At 42.0% G+C, this 21,537-nt stretch overlaps 1 protein-coding gene across 6 annotated transcripts in view; it reads left to right on the top strand.

Moving 5' to 3' along the window:
- Positions 1–21,537, top strand: part of ARHGEF3 (Rho guanine nucleotide exchange factor 3) — a 340,374-nt gene that overhangs the window by 171,501 nt on the left and 147,336 nt on the right. For all 6 annotated transcript variants that reach the window (XM_007984680.3, XM_038003769.2, XM_007984679.3 and 3 more), the window contains one exon: positions 10,051–10,113. In XM_007984680.3, the coding sequence (XP_007982871.3) occupies positions 10,051–10,113 (63 nt within the window). The remainder of the gene's footprint in view (positions 1–10,050; positions 10,114–21,537) is intronic.

Below are 21,537 nucleotides of genomic sequence, written 5' to 3' on the forward strand. Positions count from 1 at the left end.
TTAGACCATCTAAGCTGATTGTTTACATGGATTAATTTTCTAGAAATTAAACAATGATTTGGACACTCCCTAAACTGCATATATATGGATAATAATTTTTGTTGATAATGGCTTCACATCATTCCATCAGTGAAGAATTTTAATAAGTAGGGTTTTGTTATAGTGTTTAAAAAATAAGTGAATAAACATATAAAGGAGGGCCCAGGAAGCACCATAGCATATTACGAACCAAGAATTGCAGTGAATCCAATTCAGCATACCTGAGAACCAGTAGAAAATAGTAATTACAGTAATTTAGAAGGCCTAGTAAAAAGTGCTCTGGTTAATGCAATTTTGTGCTTTGTGTCACATCCCACTGTTGAAAATCCTTGTGAATATGGACCCCTTCTCCCACCTTAGATTGATGCCCATATTTTTTTTTTCCTGGGACAATTTTTCTGGAAAATATATTTGGCAGCCCTCTGTCCTGGATAGATGAGTTTTATGTCTTTTCTCCTACTCCCCTGGCCTTGAGTGTTTTGGAGGGAAAAGCAGTTTGTAAATGTTTGTTGAATGACAGAGTGAATCCTGCTGCTTGTTAGCTATCAGGGTTGGCGGTGGCACTGGCAGGCTGGTTAGGTCTCCTCCCTCCTCCCACTTGTTTGGTTGGACATGTCTTCCTTCCCGTGGGAGAAGAGGACCTTTCCTTAGCTAACACTGTCTCATCTGTACCTCCAAACAAGTTAAGGGCCAGGTGTTCCATGGCTAAACTCATAATAGGGACTTTTCCTAGTTTGCCAACATCAAGTTAATGAGTAGACTTTTAGACATTTTAAGTATTTTCCCCATGATTTTCGCCCCCAGTGCCTGTACATATTCTGTTACTGCTGCTGTTGCTACTATTACCATTAATAGTTAATACTTGAGGCTGGGTGCAGTGGCTCACACCTGTAATCCCAGCACTTTGGGAGGCCAAGGTGGGCAGATCATGAGGTCAGGAGATCAAGACCATCCTGGCGAACACTGTGAAACCCCGTCTCTACTAAAAATACAAAAAAATTACCTGGGTGTGGTGGCGGGCGCCTGTAGTCCCAGCTACTGGGGAGGCTGGGGCAGGAGAATGGCATGAACCCAGGGGGCAGAGCTTGCAGTGAGCCGAGATCACGCCACTGCACTCTAGCCTGGGTGACTGAGTGAGACTCCATCTTAAAAGAAATAAAAAAAAAAAAGTTAATACTTGAGTAGTTGCTGAGGGCCAGGCATTGTGCTAAGCTCTTTACCCACATTGATCTATTTAATCTCACAGCAACCTTACAAGGGAGGTATTTTAGTTGCTCCCATTTTATAGATGAGGAAACTAAGGTGCAGAGAGGTAAAGTGATGCGCTTAAGGTTCCACAGCAAATAAATGGCTTAACTAAGAAGAAAACTCACAAACACTGACTTTAGAGCCTACTTAACATCTTCAACCTATAGTTAGTGGCATCTGAGCACATAATTGCATATTATATTTGTTAACATTTAGTTCCCAATAGCTCAGAAAACATCATTATTTCCCATTTCTCCACCCTGTGAGCACACTGAAGAGAGCCTAGAAAAAAGGTTCGGGGTTACTGGATGCTGGAAAAAGGAAGATGTTTTAAAAACAAGGAAAAGGAAAAAAAAAGCAGTGTATTAAAAATGGAGTAGGGGCCAGGCATGGTGGCTCACACCTATAATCCCAGCACTTTGGTAAGCAGAGGTGAGAGGATTGCTTGAGCTCAGAAGTTTGAGACCAGCCTGCGAAACATAGAGATCTCGTCTCTATTTTCTTTTTTTATTTTTTATTTTTAAAAATGGAGTTGGGGCTCCCTCTCTCAATTCTCTCATTCACTTCTGGAGCTTCAGACTGGAGAAAAACAAAATGTGGATCCTCTCCCTGCTAAAACGTGAATTTAGCAAGTCAAGTTCCAGCTAAGGGCAAGTACAAGAACACAAAATCCTTTTGCTAATCTTTCCCCAAAGAAAGAGCAGATGAAAGGCAAGGCATCAAAGCCTCTGAAACCACCAAAGCTGTTTGCCAGCAAAGAAATAAATCAAAAAGGTTCAAGATCTGGTTTGAATTTAATAATTACAAATGACTAATCAGGGACTATTTGCTGCCAAGTCAGGAGCTGCACTCTCTCAATCATTACGTTTTTGCTGCTCTGGTCACCTGGTTATTAAATAGAAAAGCCCAGTGATTAAATAACAGGGTTGTTCTGACACTAATCAATTCAATCTTGGCCATTTAAAATTAAGTCAGGCTTGCAGTAACCCTTGTCTCTGTGAAAGAAGTGGGAACGACACAGTGCAAATGTGACTGAAGGTATCCAGAGAGTGTTTGTGGATAGTCCTCTGGGACCTGGGTAGTTGGAGAGAGTCAGGCAGCATACCAGGTCTCCTGCCCATCATTCTGCAGTATCCCCCCATCTCTAATACCCTCCCTACCTGACTCTCAACATCAAATAACAACAAAATAATTACGCCAGCAGTGACAGTAGTAGTAATAATAATTACGATAATAACCACAGTAGCAGTAATACATTTTTTAAATCTCTTGCCATATGTCTGGCTCTGTTTGAAATATTTTATTTCCTTTGATACTTGAAATAACCCCATGATGGAGAAAACCAAAGCTTATAGAACTGCTTTATATAGACACCGACGTATCACATACACCTAGAACCTGCCTGGCACATAGTAAATGCTCAGTAAATATTTGTTGAGTGAATGAAGGAATAGAGAAGTAATTTGTCCAAAGTCACACCAAGTAGCAAAGGTGGAGCTGGATTTTGAACTGTCTCATTTATGCTCTTAGTTTCTTTGAGGTATGTAGGTAAATGCCTTGTGGGTCTTTTTATATTGTTTTAAAACACATATGGTTTTAAACAATTATTTATTTATTTATTTATTTAGAGAAGGAGTCTTCCTCTGTCACCCAGGCTGGAGTGCAGTGGTTCAATCTCGGCTCACTGCAGCCTCTGCCTCCCGGGTTCCAGCGATTCTCCTGCCTCAGCCTCCTGGGTAGCTGGGATTACAAGCGCACGCCACCACACTCGGCTAATTTGTGTATTTTTAGTAGTGATGGGGTTTCACCATGTTGGCCAGGCTGGTCTCAAACTCCTGACCTCAGGTGATCTGCCCGCCTCGGCCTCCCAAAGTGCTGGGATTACAAGCGTGAGCCACCACACCCGGCCATTAAACAAATATTTAAATGTATTTTACATTATTTTTATATATTAATTTAAAGGAAACGCAGATTGTTTTAAACAATGTACAAAGAGAAATAGCATCATATGCAGAGATGTCAGTGGTTTGACAGTCAGGGTGGCCTCGAGAAAATCCTCTCTCCAGCACTTACTTACTTTGTGACCTTGAGCACGTTACTGAAGCCTTCCTGAGCTTCAGTATCCTTCTCTGTTAAAATGAACACCATAGGCTTACTTAAACCAGGCTGAGGAGGAGCTTAAATGGCACTGTCCACTAAACTGAGAGCATAGTCCTTGGCTCATAGTAGGTGCCTAATTCCAGCGTCTGTTTCCCTCCAGTTTTGTATTGGAAGGTACCTGGTGATTCTCTCAAAACCTCAAAGGAGGTCTGGAGAGGGTGGAAGCTAAGCCAGGTAAGGATACACTATTCAGGCTTGGACCATGGCCAGTTCTTCTGAGAATCTGTTGTCTCGAACTCCTGACCGCAGGTGATCCACCTGCCTCGGCCTCCCAATGTGCTGGGATTACAGGCGTGAGCTACCATGCCTGGCCCCCTGGTCGCTTTTTAAAGAAGCATGGGAGGGTTTTTTCAGCACCTGAGCACTTCTAGAAAGTGTCTATAGCAAATATATAACCTGCAGGGCTAAGGACTTAGAGACTACATGCAGGTCTATTGTTCCCACAGATTCTCTGTAACTGCCTTTCTCCCCGCCCCCATATAGGCACGTGGCATTGAGACAGAGGGGTCAGGTGCCCATTAAGTTCATTTAGGGTTTGGTTCATCTGGCTGTTTCCTTTCCATCTGGGGTGTTATCAATCTTGGATTACTTGCTCTTAAAGCACAGAGACTGAGTCCCCAGGCTGTTGCCTAGGGCAGTACATAGATAGATTCATTGGTCAGGGATGTGCCTCACCCTTGAACAGATCTGACATTCCTTTTCATAGGAATGGAAATGGCCAATGTCCCACTTGGACCAATGTCTAAACAACTGTAATTTCTTTTAACATGTCTATGCATTTTAAGGAAAATAAATGCCCCCACTGGTAAGAAAAAAAAAAAAGGCTCTTATTTGAAAAACAAGAATCTTAGCTTGAATGGGCAGGTTTTGTCTCCAAGGAGATTTGAGGTGGAAGAATTTCAGCCTTCAATGACCTTCACTTTTGAGGTTTTTGATTTAATTTTGGCTGCCCTATTGCCAACAGGTGGTTAATGAAAGAAAAAAGTGTCACCTCAAAAACACTGGCCTCATTTATTCTTTCTTTTAGTCACCCATTCAGAAATTATTCACTGACCTACTGCTCAGCACAGGGCACTGAGGGGTTAAAGTTCTGTGCTGAAATCAGAGAGCAGAGACTACAGCACAATTATTGGGCTCACCCAAGGTGCTTTGTTTTCATAGTTGAAAGGGAAGTGGACTGTGCATTTGCTTCAGTAAATTTGACAAGAATAACAGGGTGGGTCCTTGGCTCCTCAAATTGACTGGGAACCTGTCAGACCAAGTGTGCAAATGTACAGTTCACACACAGTGCCCTTCCTGCCTGGGAATGCCCCCAGGTAACTGATCAGTGGTTTTTGATGCAGAGGAAGTAAAATGGCATATTTTACTTCCTGTGGGTAATTCATAACAGGAGCTGCCACTTACTGTACACCTACTATGTGCCAGGTCTTGTCATCCAACATCTATGATCCTCACACAGCCTAACCTGGAAGGCATTATTTCTGCTCTACAGATAACATCCCAGAGTCTCAACCTCCTCCTGATACCTCCCAAGATCCCAGGTATAATACGGTAGCCTCCCAAGGCAGGAGAAGCAGAACTCAGGAAGGGCATGGGGTTATTCTAGGCAGCAGGACACCCTTGCTGCTGTGCCCCAATTCGTTCCCCAACACATGTTGCTGATTGTGATCACAACATTCTCTGGCTTGCTATGCTGTGCAGTCCTTCTCAATACAGTGCTCCAAACAGACACTACCAGACATTCTGGATGGCAAGTGAGACATAACCTATTTGCCACCAGTGCTTGCCACCAGTGCCTGCTACCTGATAGCAGACACTGATAGCTCTTAAAACTAGAAAGGATCACAAAATTGATTTGGTCTAGACAATGTGTGCTGTGATCTTGAAGGCCAGTCTCTCTAGCAGAATAAAGATTATTTTCTTGCCATATTCGTCATGCTCAACACCTTCCTAGACCTTCTGTGCAGGTCTGATGTGCCATCCCAGACTCTGGGACGGGACAGCATGGTGGGGAAGCACATAGTTTGAAGTAGGATAGACCCAGATTTGAATCCAGGCTCTGCTACTTGCTAATCATGAAACCCTGGACAAATTCCTGCCCCTTTTTGAGCCTTCATCTCCTACTCTGTAGAATGGAGATAATACCCTTATCTACCTACCTCATGGGGTAGTTGTGGGGATCGAATGAGATCATGCATGTAAGGATTTAGCTCTGTGCCTGACATGTAGTGAGCGTTCAATAGGCTAAAGTTTCCATTATTATTAGTCTGAATTATTATTATTAATAGCTCCAGTGAAGTCCAAAGTGAGTGCCATATCCTGTTGCACTCTCTGCTTTCTGAGATGCTCATTTGTTTATGTCTCCATGACTTATTTCCAACTGGTAATTTCTTCCATGAGCTACTCTATAGATCACTGGCATGAGGTCAACATCCCAATATTCTGGAAATCCCAGTTCCTGGGTAGAACGTGAAATGTCTGTATGTGGCTTTTCCTTCTGTATGCCCTTCTTCACCAGGTCCTTTCTGTTCTCTCTTCCTGTGACCCTCTGGAGTTGGGCAATTGGTGAAGAGGACAAGCAAAGGGAGGAGGACCAAGAGCATCAACAAAATCCAGAAATGCTCTTTTAAGGGAAGCTGGCTATGTAGCAGGGATTGTCCCAGGCTCTGGGACTGTGAGCATGACTGACCAAGTCCTGCCTTCATGGGCTTATGTCTCATGAAGAGGTCAACCAAAACCCAGAAAACAGTTAAATAAAATTATCTTTCTAAAATGGGTCTGCCCCGCCAGCCTCTGTCTTAGCACCTTATCTGACTCATTCATAACAGAGATCACAAGCTGTAATGACTTTGTTTTATTTTTACTCCAAATTAGTGGGCAGGGAACATGCCTGGCTCATCCACTGCTATATCCAAGGACCCAGAATGGGGCTTTGCCTGTCCAAAGTGCTCAGTGAACACAGAGCAAATGAACAAGTGACTAAGTGATGGTTTGTGAAATTTTTGTTCTGAGCCCAGAGTTTAAACTTCAGGCTACTTTTTTGTTGCTAGCACTGGTCAGTCATCTCCCTATGTAAGACAATTGAAAAGAAAATTCATTTTCATAATTCATGCAGTTTTTATTTTATAAAATGTGTGGGTTCCTTAAGGAGATCATTCTATCCCAGATTAACTGTCTATGGCTGAATTAAAAAGACCATTGGAGGCCATTTGTCTTCTGGATTTGACACTTGGAGCAGGTGGCACTATCTGGCAGGAACTGGGTTGGGGAGCTCATGAGGCTTGACTCCAAAGCTGGGTAGTGTGTTGAATTGGTCTGGAGAAGGCTGCATGCCTGTGATGCCTGTAAGGAGAGGAGCTTCTCTTATTATTCCCTCTCCTGCATCAGTTTGCATCTAGGCTACTGTCAACATGTCAGGTTGACAAAATCATTGAGCTCAAGGAATGGAACTGTAGCACCATAAACCTCAATAATCTGGTAATACCAGGTTGCAGTGTGTATCAGTGTAGCCTATGGTCTGGGCAATTCATAACAAGAGCTGCCACTTACTGTGCACCTACTATGTGCCAGGTCTTGTTGTTGCCCAACATCTATGATCCTCACAACAGCCTAACCTAGAAGGCATTATTTCTACTCTACAGATAACATCCCAGAGTCTTAACCTCCTCCTGATACCTCCTAAGATCCCAGGTATAATCCTGTAGCCTCCCAAGGCAGGAGAAGTAGAGCTCAGGAAGGGCATGGGGTTACTCTAGGCAGCAGGATACCCATGCTGCCATGCCCCAATTCATTGCCCAACACATGTTGCTGATTGTGATCACAGCATTCTCTGGCTTGCTATGCTGTGCAGTCCTCAATACAGTGCTCGAAGCAGACACCATCAGGCATTCTGGATGGCAAGTGAGATGTAACCTATTTGCCACCAACCCTTTGAATAGTGTATGTAAAAGGCTTTGCCCTAGGAATTAGAATCCTGGATTCAGAGTGTTACACTGTAACCATGTAACTTTGAGCAAATTGCTTCTCTCTCCTGACCTCAGTTTATTAACCTGTAGGATGGAAATTATCCCATACCATATCTGGCTCAAAAAGTCAGCATATAAATATAAGCTGGTGAATTGGTTTCACTGGCACTGAAGTCCTGTTTTTAATTGTACCTAGATGGTGAATCAATAAGGATCAGGCCCCTGTACAAACATTAAGCATCCTCAAAAATGGCAGCTGTGCCTGGAGTTGTGATCAGCATCTTCTCGAGGCTTCCCTTAAGGACTCTGAGTGGACTGTTTGACTTCCTAAAAGTCACTGGCTGAGCTTGTTAATGCAGATTGCTGGGCACCCTCCCAAATGACTGATTAAGCTTTCCTGGGGATGGCTCCTGGCATCAGCATCTCTGAATCATTCCTCAGGTGATTCTGCTGCACGCTGCACCACTGTTTCAGTGGAAAAATGTATAGATTTAGAACGCCTCTGCTCTGGATAGGACCATGTTGAACTTTGGGATTTAAAATATCTAGGTAGCTGCTTAGCAAAAAGAGGCCCCTATCTCTTCCCCACCTTTGTCTGACAAATTCTTATTCATCTTTTAGGCCTATTCAAATGCCTCATCCTCTGGAAAGACCTCCCTCACTGTCCTCCCAGAGCCCTCCAACCCATGTTTTGAGCACCTACTGTGTACTAGGCACTCTACTAAGCTCTAAAATGCATTACTATATTTACTCCTCTTCCTTTGAGAATAGAAGCTAATGCCATCACCACCACCTCTGCTCACACCTTAGAGCTGAGAAAAGGTGACTCAGAGAATCAAAGTGACTTTCTCTAGGATGTTTGGCTCTTATTGCATTATAGTTCATCATAATAGGCCTGTCTCTCCTACATGAGTGTTTGGTCCTTAACCTTGGGAATTGCTGACATTTGCATTCCTGGGAGCAAACACGGGGCCTGGCACATAGTAGATGCTCAACAAACCTTTGTTAAATTGAAGTGAAAAAAATAATAGAACAATTATAGTAATATAGAAAAGAGTATTTCTGTTTGCTTTCCAGCCTCTGCCTTTGTTCAGGGTTCCACTAGAGGAGGAGGAGGCTGACTTCTTTTGGGATTGAAGACTACAGATGTCTTCAAACTCTCCTGTAACCCTATGCTGTTGATTCTGGTCTTCTGGTAGCTTTCTTCTAAGTAACATCAGAAGACCTAGCAAGTCACAGGTTAGGGACTGAAGAAACACTTGACTGGTTGGTTGAGCTAGGAGTGCAGAAGAGAGGTGAATGTATCTTTGATGAGCTTTTTTGTGGCTTGTAGATTAAATTTATTTTCTTCTTATGAAAGGAAAAAGGCCAGGCTCAGTGGTTCACTCCTATAATATCAGCATTTTGGGAGGCCAAGGTAGGAGGATCACTTGAACCCAGGAGTTTGAGACCAGCCTGGGCAACATGGTAAGACCCCCTCTCTACAAAAACTAAAATTAGCCCGGTGTTGGAGTGTGCTCCTGAGGTCCCAGCTACTTGGGAGACTGAGGCAAGATAATTGATTGAGCCCAAGAGGTCAAGACTGCAGTGTGCTGTGTTCACACCACTGCACTCCAGCCTTTGCAGTGTGCTGTGTTCACACCACTGCACTCCAGCCTCAGCAACAGAGGGAGACCCTGTCTCAAAAGAAAAAAGAGAAAAGAAAGAAAAACATACTTTTTCACACCTAACTTGGCAGACTGCCGTGGTCATAAATTTACAGATTCATTTCAAATACAGTTATCTTCAGTCGCAGTAATGACTTTTTAAAAATCATATGACTGTAAAGCAGGAAAGTTGGAGAAGACGTCTGAGTTTCTTTCCAACATTAGGGTTCTGTGATTACATTAGGACCCTGGATATGGTTTAGAGCAAGTTTAAATTACTTAAGTACAAAGCAGCTCTAAAAATGGAATGTCTTCAAGTGAATTAGATTTTCTTTCCAATCTAATCTCCTCTTCCCAGTTAGTCATAATCTGAACTTTGTATCTAAATTTCTGCGCCTTGATATATGGAGACATTTAGAAAAAAATGAAACTCAAAGAGAAACAAACTATAACAGCACACGTAAAAATAGTAACACAAACCAGTTATCCTAGAGCTTAATAGTTTCTCATAACTTCTTAGGCTGTCTTAGAAGTGTACATTTACAGGCTGCGCACGGTGGCTCACGCCTGTAATCCTAGCACTTTGTGAGGCCAAGGCGGGTGGATCACGAGGTCAGGAGTTCAAGACCAGCCTGACCAACATGGTGAAACCCTGTCTCTACTAAAAATACAACAATTAGCCAGGTGTGGTGGCATGTGCCTGTAATCCCAGCTACTCAGGAGGCTGAGGCAGGAGAATCACTTGAACCCAGGAGGCAGAGGTTGCAGTGAGCCAAGATCACACCACTGCACTCCAGCCTATGCGACAGAGTGAGACTCTATCTCCAAAAAAGAAAAAAGAAGTGTTCATTTACATAGTTTGGTTACAAGTTTTGGGTAACATGGTGGAAATGATAAGGATTGCATGTGCTATTTGATTGCTTTTTTCTTGCCTTAATCAAAGCCATAACCCCTACTTACCTTTGAACTTTGTTTTTTCATTTGTTTTGCAGCGAAAACGGAAACAGAGCACCCAAGATGAAGATGCTGTTAGCCTTTGCAGTCTCGACATAAGTGTAAGTATAGTCCTTTCTACCCCCACTGGCGCCGAGAGCATCTCTCTTCTCTGAAGATTATTTGTTAACAATATGCTGTATGCTTGAAGTGGGCTTCCAGGATCTGACTATGGAAGTTGTGACCTGGGGGAAAATTTTTTTTAACTGAAAAACATTTTATTTCACTGGAGAAAACTGTGTGGCCAACTTAAACTTCCAGGCTAAGTTGTTTATTGCCTATGTCTTTTCTCTCATAAAATGAATTATGAACTCAGTAGATCTGGGTAGAATCTAGATAAATACGAGTGTGCTCTTTTAGAGGCTGGTTCCAGAAGATGGAAGAGATGTTTGTCCCCCTTTGAGGGGCAGTTAGTGGCTTGGCCCAGCTCCGGCAGCCGGATGGGCCAAAGGCCAGAAGACGACTCCAGCAGCATAGTGGAGTGAGTGGCTTTGGATCAGCAGATCTTAGTTTGAGTCCAGATTCTGTACTTACCATCTGTGTGACACCTTTCCTTACCTGTTTCCTCATCTGGAAAATAGGGATGAAAAGACTTAACCTGACAAAATTTGGGAGGGAGTCAAATAAAACAATAAAAGAGACAATACTAAACACATTACTTGTACATACTGGGCACCCACTAAATATTTGCCCCATTGTGTTTTTTTTAATCAGAAGTTTGTAGAAGATGCTCAAGTGTCTTGGTAGTTGACTGTTGGTGATGATCAAGGTGGAAAAGCTTTCTTGGCTTTGTTTCAGAACATGTCCTTGGATACTTAATTTCATCGCTTTCTTTGTGTGGCCACCTTGTCTCCCCACTGATGCAACTGGGAAGCCTACCTTACTTAGCCTCTGATGCCCTCATTATCCAGGGCCTGGGAGGTGGAGTAGGAATTCAGGCCCTCCCTGGGCTCCCCTTGTCAACTCATCATCTGCACATCCCTGGGGTTTAACCACTGTGCTCTGTGGATCCATCTAACATTAGGCCCTGCTTGCTCTCCTCTATGGAGACCATGAAAGCTACTCTTATGAGATGAGAAGCTTTCCAAGCTGGGAATAAAGAACTGAGTCATGGTTCTGGCTCTACCTATAATTAACAGTGTACCTTGGATGAGTCATTTCCTTTCTGTGAACCTCTGTTTCTTCATTTGTTAAAAAATAAAAAGAAAAAAGGTTTGGGATCAGGCCTTCTAAAACCATTGTGAAAAGGAAACTCCTTAGATATGGATTGTCAGGTACTCAACTGATAACATTATTTACCAGTGTGAACAATGTTTTTTAAGCTATTTTTAATTACTGCAGAGTTTTCTGTGGTGCAAGCAGCCATGATGGAGTGAGCTTGAACTGGCACTAATTAATGTACTTCAGCATCTATTTTACCATATGGTGTTTGTTTGTTCCAATCTTTAGACCCTCAGATTGACGGAGTCGAGCCCGTTTACTAGGTTGCCATGGTGAACAGAACAAAAAAGATGATGTTCCTCTGGATTTTACTTTACTCATTGAATATTTTGTTATTGACAAGTGAAGTCTATGAAATTTCTCTTAGCAGCAGCAAGATTTTTTTGTGTGTTTGAATCTTTTTAATGTTGTGGAAGTTTACTTTTAGAATTTAAAGGTTTTCAGAATTTAAAGACTGTCAGAATTTACAGAGCCCTTAGCCACCATGTATGTATTCCAGTCCCTTCACTTTGCAAATAAAGAAGTGGAAGCCCTGGAGGTGTAATGACTCAGGCAAGACTTCAGTTCAGGTCACTTCTAAGATTATGCCTTGTCTTACATTTTTCCCCAAGTATATTATTGATATCCATTTTTCAGGAAAGCATGTCTCTAGATGCTTTCTACCAAAGAACCACTAACATTGTATTAAAGGACTGTTTACAACTATGAATTATGATTTGATTTTTGTCTTGATTGTCATCAGTGGCCTTGACTTCCCATCAAGGTCACAAGCCTGTGGATAATTTGGCTTCTTTTCTCCTTGTGCAGCTACGGATGATGTTTTCTTTTTTCTTAACCATCTCATATATTATGTTTTGTCAGAGTAAAGAGACTTGTATAGAAGATGAATCTACCCCATTACCACCACCATGGCCGATCCCTATGCTTAGGGTCTCAACTCTGGACAGACTCATTTCTGATTTACCTGGCATTTTTCCTGAATCTTGGCAAACAGGGCTGAGTTTCCTCCATTTATTGCCACACAGTATAATAATTGCAGAAGTTGGAAGAATTCTAGAAACTGTTGTAGGAACGTGAAAATTGCTGTTTTGCAGATTCCGCTGACCATTAGAGTCATATGGAGATGATAGAGGGTGTGACAGATCCAGATGTGGCCTTGGAGGGAGTGTGACTAAATTTAAGTAACTTTCTCGCAGTAGGCACTCTGGAAAGATGAGTTGAATGGAATTAAATGGTAGATAGAGCCACACAGGAAAAGATGTTTTGCCATTAAGGCAACAATGGTGAAATGAATATCTGAATCCAATAAATTAATTGCTCTAATAAGTAAATGGCCTCTGCAGGCTACTCAAAGGAACTTTATCTTTGTGCATTTAAATGATGATATCCAATAGAGTCACTATCCCTGAGCTAACTGGCAGTATTACTGAGGAGTTTTTTTCAGACTGTTTCTATGTGTAGTGGAAAGTATCTTTAAAAAAAAAAAAAAAAAAAAAAAGGTGGGTCCCATTGGATGACTCATACCAGAGGATGCGAGGGTTTGGGAAAGTAATATGAGTAACTTTCAATTTTTATTCCATTTAATAAGTCATAAGACATTTGCCAGATATGTGCTTTGAACAAGAAATTGCTAGATGAGGGGACAGGTCTTTGGGGATCATAGTCAAGTTTTCATTGAGTCCCAGCTCAATGCTAGATACACAGTAGATCCTTGATAAATACTGTTGATGAGTTAAAAAACAAAACAAAACAGTGAACTCGCCTAATGTATACCTCTTCTGAAGAAATATCTCTGGGACTTAAAGTTGAGAAATATTAACACAGACTAAATCCCCCTTTGATTAAAAAGTAAGTGCCCTATAGCAGCAGTCCCCAACCTTTTTGACACCAGGGACCAGTTTCATGGAAGACAGTTTTCCACTGACTGGGTGGGGTAGGGGATGGTTTCAGGATGATTCAAGCACTTTACATTTATTGTGTACTTTATTTCTATTATTATTACATTGTAATACATAATGAAATAGTTACATAACTCATCATAATGTAGAATCAGTGGGAGCCCTGAACTTGCTTTCCTGCAACTACACAGTCCCATCTGGGAGTAACGAGAGGTAGTGACAGATCATCAGGCATTAGAATCTCATAAGGGGCCAAAACCTAGATCCCTTGCATGCGTAGTTCACAATAGGGTGTGTGCTCCTGTGAGAATCTAAAGTCTCCACCGCTGATCTGACAGGAGGCGGAATTCGGGCGATAATGAGAAAGATGGAGCGTGACCATAAATACAGATGAAACTGTGCTTGCTTGCCCGCTGGCCACTCACCTTTTACTGTGCAGCCTGGTTCCGTGGCCCTATAGAATGTTTGATGTTATCATCACTCAGACGCCCTTCCGGATGACTGACGTTATTCTTACAGAACAGGGATCCTCGATTGTTTAGGGGGATGCATCACTTACTCTTTTGGGAATCTGGTGATAGCACAGGAAATTTTACAAGATTGATGTGTTATTTCAGGGGATTCATGGATCCCAGCCAAGACCCCATGTTAAGGATTTCTCTTACAGAGGAAACTGGAAGGGTCTTAAAGCTTGGTGATGGGTGACGTATCTCCAAATAATTGTTTTCTGACTGTCCACTCCCAGCACTTGGTGAAAAATGAATTCTGACTGGAGAGTCAATGTTAGTTGATGATATAATCGGTCACTATTTTTTCCCACCGCCTCACTGCCTCACCCAATCCCCTGACTGGGCCCCCAACTTCCTGGTGGGTTAGAACACAAATTATTTCTGAGGGAAAATAAAAAGCAACGTACACTTTTGAGAGCAATCTGCCGAGTGGAGAAGGCTCCCAGCAGCCACCTACAAATCTCCTCTCACGTCAGAGGATATGAGTGGGATGGTTTCAGGGAGCTTGCCTCCCCCACAGCACTTTTCTAGTTTAAATTCTTATGGGCGAGAGACGATGTAGCTCATGTCACCACAGGAAAGGCCCTTGGTGCCAGAGCTCCTGCTGCAGAGCACAGCTCAGCACCACACATTCTTTCTCATAAAACAAATGAGCTCTGGGTGGAAATAAAAATAGCCTCCAATGATAAAGTAATATAAAAATAAAAAGGAATATATGTTCTCTAGAAAAATTGGAAAATGTGAACAATAGTTTGACAATCCCACCTCAAAGCCATAGCTACATTTTGATGAATTTCCTTCCTGTCATTATATACAAACCTTTATATTTTTTCATTATGAAATCTTTCAGACATACAAATGGTATAAAGATAATAGAAAACCCCACGTAGCTACCAGTGCAACTGAAGAAATACACCTTTAACAGTGATGCCAAAGACCCTTGCAAAACCTTTGCTTTGTGGAGTTTGATGTTTGTTTCTGCTTTGCATGTCCATAAGTTTGCTATGGACATGTATCCCTAAATAACATATATATATTTAACCAGCTTTTAAAATTTATATAAGCATACATAGTTTTTAAAAATTGAGATCGGGCAGGCACACACAGTAGGCCTATAATCCCAGCACTTTGGGAGACTGAGGTGAGAGGATCACTTGAGCCCAGAAGTTCAAGACCAGTCTGGGCAACACAGGGAGACCCTGTTTCTACAAAAAAATTAAAAATTAGCCAGGTATGGTGATGCATGCCTGTAGTCCCCGCTACTTGGGAAGCTGAAGTGGGAGGATCGATTGAGACTGGGAGGTTGCTGCAGTGAACTGTGACTGTGCTGCTGCACTCCAGGCTGGGTGACAGAGTGAGACCCTATCTCAAAAAAAAAAAGAAAGAAAGAAAAAGAAAAGAAAGGGGTTATAGTACAAATTAACTTATTCATGAATTTTTCACATACTATATTAAGAACATGTCATCATATTATGAAATATTCTGTAAGAATATTATTTTTAATAACAATAGAGTACTTTATCAAATGGGTTCATTTAAATCTATTCCACCGACCCTTTACTGGGTATTTAGATAAGTTCCAACTTTTCACTATTATAAGTAATGCTGATGGGCATCCAGGAACATGTTTGTGTAATCTCTTTTATCAGTAGGATAAAAGTTTGAGATATGAAATTCCTGGCTAAAAGAGTATGAATATTTTTACAATCTGTGAACAGGTTTATCCTCTGCTTCTGGCAGTGAAGTGCAAATGAAGTTTAGAGCTGTTGAGTATCTTGTGTGGAATCTCACAGGCGTGGGAGATTGTTTTCAGCTTTCCCTGGCCCTTCTCTCTTCCCACTACATGGCCAGTCCCTTGCTAAGACTGTGACTTGAGGTGGGACATTTGCTTCCCCCCTCCACCCATCCTGCCACCCTTTAGGAGAGCCCCAGACAGGGCCCACACTCCTCTCTTGACTGGTGGGGATGGAGCTGGTGGGGATGGAGCTGGTGGGGATGGAGCTAGTGGGGATGGAGCTGGTGGTGGGGCATCTTTTCTATGCTGGTGGAGCTTTCCCATGGGAGCACGTGGTTGGACCATCACTTGGGGTGAGATAGGATTGGAGTTCACATTCTTCCTGCATTTTTATTTTGCTGATTTGCAACCATCAAGATGAGCCCTGTTTAAGCTCCTGGCAAGGAATACTTGGGAAGAATGTGCTCACAGCTCTCAGTGCTTTTGAGATCCATGTATTGGGATTCTTCTGTCCCTTTTGAGAAATCTACACAGAAATCCACATGGCAAATGTTTGAATCTCACCCCTTCCCTCTCTTCCTAAGGGGAGTAGTTGAGGAAGAGCTGAGCTATGGTCTGCCAACAGTGGAGGAGGCTCTTCTGGAGCTCACTAACATGACTGCAAGACCCTTATTGAGGTCGAGCAGTATTCAGCATCTCTGTGGCCTCCTCATTGGCCTCCCTGCCTCTTTGTAGTCTGCCCTCTAAGCATCAGCCAGGGGCATCTTTCCAAGATGTCATGCTGCCTCCAGGTTCCCAGACTGTGCTTCCAAAGCCTTGCACCATCTGGCGCCTGCCTACCTCCTGAACCACTCCCTTCCACCTTTTACACATGCAGGCCAACCACGCTGGGTTTCTTTCAGTTTCTCAAACTCGTCATGCTCCATCTTGTCCCTGGGCCTCTGCACATGCTATTCTCCCGTGTGTGGAACGCCTGCTGTTCCTTCTTCTCCCCGCATTTCACCTGGCTCGTGCTCCCTTACCCTTCTTATCTAGCTCTCCTCTAAGAGGCTCCCAGACTTTCCAGGATTCCTTTGTACCTCTCCCTGCAGCCATTCCCTACCACCACTACCCCACGCTCACAAGCTTGTGTCCCCGTCCTAGTCTTTATCACCCAGCATTGTGATGCCTGCTTCCATTTCACCTTCAGAGGCAGGCTGTGAGCCCTTCACAGGGAGGGCTGTGTTCTACTCTTGTTACATCCCCAACACCTGGCACAGGGCCTTGCCCATAGCAGGTGCTGCATAAACACTGAATGCATGTATGCTTGAAGTTTCTTCTGTTGTATGAATAATTGAAAGAAAGGGACAGATAAATGTTAAAAAGTCAGTAGCATTTCAAAAAAAAGGAGGGTTGGGATAGAATTTTTAAAATTTAAGGCAGAAGATGAGATGAACATATTTTTCTCAGATGTGTGATGCCAGGAAGTCTTTTGGACTTCATTCACTTGGGTGTACAAAAGGCTGTTCCTGATTTCTTTTGTAGTACATGGTATAGAAGTGATCTGTTTATAAGTTCACCGATAGCCTGTGAATTTCCTCAAAGCAAATACATAGTGTCCATCATAGATGCTCCATAAATATGTCTGGGATGGGTGGATGAATGAATGAATGAATGAATGAGTCTCAGATTGAGTTACTTATATGGGTATTCTGAGATGCTCAGTATTATTCTTACTAGCATGGTTTTCTTGGGATTAATATTAATCAGAATTTCAGGGAGGAAGGGACCAAATGGCTAGAGTCCTTTCTTAGGTAGCATGGCTGTGAGAGACTGATTAGAAACATAGTGACAAGAGCAGCTACTGTTGATTTAGTGCTTACTATGTGATGGGCCCTGTGCTATTATACATTTTATTATTTAATCCTCATGTTATCCCTTTAGAGATGAGGCAAATGGAGTGGATAGAAGTTATAAACTTGCCTGAGGCCTTACAGCTAGCAAATACCATAGCTTTTGGATCTGAGTCTCAGGCCTGTCCTCCCAATCACAGTGCTACTTATAGCTATTATATTAGTAAATAGCATACTATATATAGCATGCTAATATGAATTAAGTATTCATATGCTCTGTGCTTTCCAAATACCTCATTAAATTCTCACAGTGGTATGGTCCTGTGACAATGGAATGTATCATACCCTTTTTGCAGATGAGATAACTGAGAGTCAGAGAGATAAACAATTGGTTCAAAGTCACAGTAACATGAAGATTAAATAATAAAATGTATAATAGCACAGTGCCCATCACATAGTAAGCACTAAATCAATAGTAGCTGCTCTTGTCACTATGTATCTAATGAGTCTCTCACAGCCATGCTACTCTAGCCATTTGTAAATTTAAGCCCAGGATAGTTTGATTCCATAGCCTCCCCACACCACCTCCAGGACAGGAGAGGAGAAGAAAGCTTTTGGCTCCCTGGCTTTCAGTGCTGGATGATGTTTAGTGCTTTTAGCTGGTCTTACTGACAAAGTTGCTTTGAGGTTTATGACAGGCATCCCCAAATTTCCATTAACTGTGCACTCCAGTTATTTATGCCGTCGTGTGCATGCCCAAAGCACAAGCGTTGATATAGAAGAGGGGGAAAAAAGCTTTCCTGTCTCAGTTAAGCTAAATGGTGTTTCATTGCCAGGATATGTTCAACCAGGCACGGAATAGCTGCGAGATTTATTTTATCTCTGCTCAGCAGAGTCCAGATAATTAAAAAAGATACCATTTCTGTGGTTTTGTTTCTCTTGGTCTGTTCTGGAACTTGCTAACTGGGGAGATTAGCCTTGCCCTGGCCAGCATGGGGCCTTGATGAATTATGTGGGAGAGGTTAATAATGCTCTTATCACTGAGGAGACCAGGCATCTAGCTGAGATTGGGTCTTCATTAGCACATGCTTATATTTAACTTGTTGGCATTTTTCTTTGTTTGAATTTATGGTCTAATCTTGCTGTCTGTGAAACTGTTTGGGCTATAAGGTAGCAGACACCCTATGTTTGGTCCAATGGTTGTTCTGATGCTGCCACCTCTGATGGCAAATTTACTTGTGCTTTGAGTGTTCACATAGATACATTGCATCTTGCCTTTGGCCTAATAGATTAGGTGGTAGATGATAGTTGCTGTGATCTTTTATCTTTGACTCACTTCTTGAAAAGCACAGTGACAAAGAAATTCCAAGGAGCTTCAGAACACACTCTCGGATGTGGATGATATAACAAAGTGTAAGTCAGCATATTCACCTTTTCTCATTCCCCCTCGAAGTGACCTTGATGGGGCCCTTGTTAAATGAGGGTGCTTGTGCCCCAGAACACCTGTTTGTTGGAATTTATCACCAGAATTACAAACTTCAGGAGGTTAGAGAGTGAACATCATTCTGTGCCTCAGTTTCCTCACCTGTAAAACTGAAATTGTAACAATGCCCTGCCTTAAAGTTGTAAGAATAAAAATGAGTTAATTCGTGCCGGGTGAGGTGGCTCACACCTATAATCCCAACACTTTGGAAGGCTGAGGCTGGAGGATTGCTTGAGCCCAGGAGTTCGAGAATAGCCTGGGCAATATAGTGAGACCTCTTCTCTACAAAAAAATTTATATAGCTGTTAAAAAAGAATGAGATCATGTCCTTTGCAGGGACGTGGATGGAGCCATTATCTTTGGCAAACTAATGCAGGAACAGAAAACCAAATACTGTATGTTCTCACTTATAAGTGGGAGCTAAATGATGAAAACACATGGACACATAGAGGGGAACAACATACACTTGGGCTATCAGAGAGTGGAGGGTGGGAGAAAGGAGGAGGGAGAGGATCAGGAAAAATAACTAATGGGTACTAGGCTTAATATTTGGGTGATGAAATAATCTGTATAACAAACCCCCAAGACACATGTTTACCTGTGTAACAAACCAGCACATGTACTCCTGAACTTAAAAGTTAAAAAAAAAAAATAGCACAAAAGTAAAACTTGTTTGATGTTTTTTAAAAATAATAAATTTAAAACTTAGCTGAGTGTGGTGGCATGCACCTGTAGTCCTAGCTACTTGGGAGGCTGAGGTGGGAGGATCACCTGAGCCCAGGAGGCAGAGATTGCAGTGAGCTAAGATCATGCCACTGCACTGCAGCCCAGGTATCGGAGCAAGATCCTGTCTTTATTTAAAAACAAACAAATAAAATAAAATAAAAAGTTGATTTATGTAAAGTACTTAGTACCTGGCCTATCATGAGCACACACACACACACAAAAACTATTGTTGCTATTGATTTTATTATACAAAATCAACTTTATTGTTAAGTTCGGGAGTCTTTGTTATTAGTACAAGTATTCCATGAATAGAATTGATTGTGTAATTTTAAAAAGCAGTATATGAGGTCAGGCACAGTGGCTTACGCCTATAATCCCAGCACTTTGGGAGGCTGAGGCGGGTGGACTACAAGGTCAGGAGTTTGAGACCAGCCAGGCCAACATGGTGAAACCTTGTCTGTACTAAAAATACAAAAATTAGCTGGGTGTCGGGGTGCATGCCTGCAATCCCAGATACTTGGGAGGCTGAGGCAGGAGAATCGCTTAAACCAGGGAGTGGGAGATTGCAGTGAGCCGAGACCATGCCACTGCACTCCAGCCTGGCGACATAGCAAGACTCCATCTAAAAAAAAAAAAAAAAGTATATGAAAAGAAGTATATAAGGATTTTTATTACAGCATTGTTTATGATAGCCAAAACTGGAAACAGCATGAATATCCAAATTATATAGACTTGTAAATGCATTGAGAATATAAGTGTAAAATGCAGTTACAGAACACATGCTATATATGTTATGCTCCTATATGTTTATATGCATTTATCTATATAAAGGAAGAAGTATGGAAGAGCATACATTGTATTGTGGATAGTCCTTAGATTGGGAGAATGGAATTGTGGGGATGAGGAGATTAAGTTCTAGGGATTCCTGAGCTTTGGTATTTTGCAAAACCTGTGAACACCCCTTTCCCCACAAAGACTGTTTATATGTGTCCAAAGCAAAATTCACAAGGTTACAGCAAACCAGTTATGTTGAAATATAGTTGTAAAAATGTTTAAAAACAAATTTGTGATTAGAGCATGTGCTTCTTAATGCATTAAGTAACATCTGGCAACAAGTCTAATAACTAATACACCTTCAGTGATAGGATAAGAATAAGAATAAATGATATTTTGAAATACCTACACCAACTACACTGTCATTTGAAAATATAGTGATTTCTATGTTGACAGTCACAGGTCTGAGAATGCTTCTGTGATGTGTAGTCGCCATTCATACTGGAAAGAAATACTAAATTTCAATCATTGGTGAAAATAAAGATGTATCTCATTTTTCCATCCAGGCTTGAAGATGCCCTGAATTTTATTCAGTGAACCCTTGAGGGTGTGAGAATTCTAGATTATGAATCTCTGCTTAAGACAATCTGTTATGATAAGCTTTTCTATTACATTACATTTGTAATACAGATGACTGAAAAAATATAAGTATAATAGATTTTGACCTGTTGGTATATGAGATTGTTAGTGTTAGTAAAGATAAGAATGTAAAACATTATGTAAGTTGTTTTTAGGAAGACTATGTAACGGTCATGAAATCAGTTCTCAGTACTTGGTGTTTAGATTTTTCCTTGAGAGGCCGGGCGCGGTGGCTCAAGCCTGTAATCCCAGCACTTTGGGAGGCCGAGACGGGCGGATCACGAGGTCAGGAGATCGAGACCATCCTGGCTAACATGGTGAAACCCCATCTCTACTAAAAAATACAAAAAACTAGCTGGGCGAGGTGGCGGGCGCCTGTAGTCCCAGGTACTAGGGAGGCTGAGGCAGGAGAATGGCGTAAACCCAGGAGGCGGAGCTTGCAGTGAGCTGAGATCTGGCCACTGCACTCCAGCCTGGGCCACAAAGCGAGACTCCGTCTCAAAAAAAAAAAAAAAAAAGATTTTTCCTTGAGAACAGTTTAGCTTACTGGTCCTTCACATTGCTTTTTTAAATCTTTTGTTTGTTTGTTTTTGTTTTTAGTTTTTAGTTTTTTTGCTCATCTGCCCAGCTACACATTGCTTTTTGAAATAGATAACTTGAGCCACCTCA

The sequence above is a fragment of the Chlorocebus sabaeus genome, chromosome 22 (genome assembly GCF_047675955.1).
Source record: "Chlorocebus sabaeus isolate Y175 chromosome 22, mChlSab1.0.hap1, whole genome shotgun sequence".
NCBI lineage: Eukaryota > Metazoa > Chordata > Mammalia > Primates > Cercopithecidae > Chlorocebus > Chlorocebus sabaeus.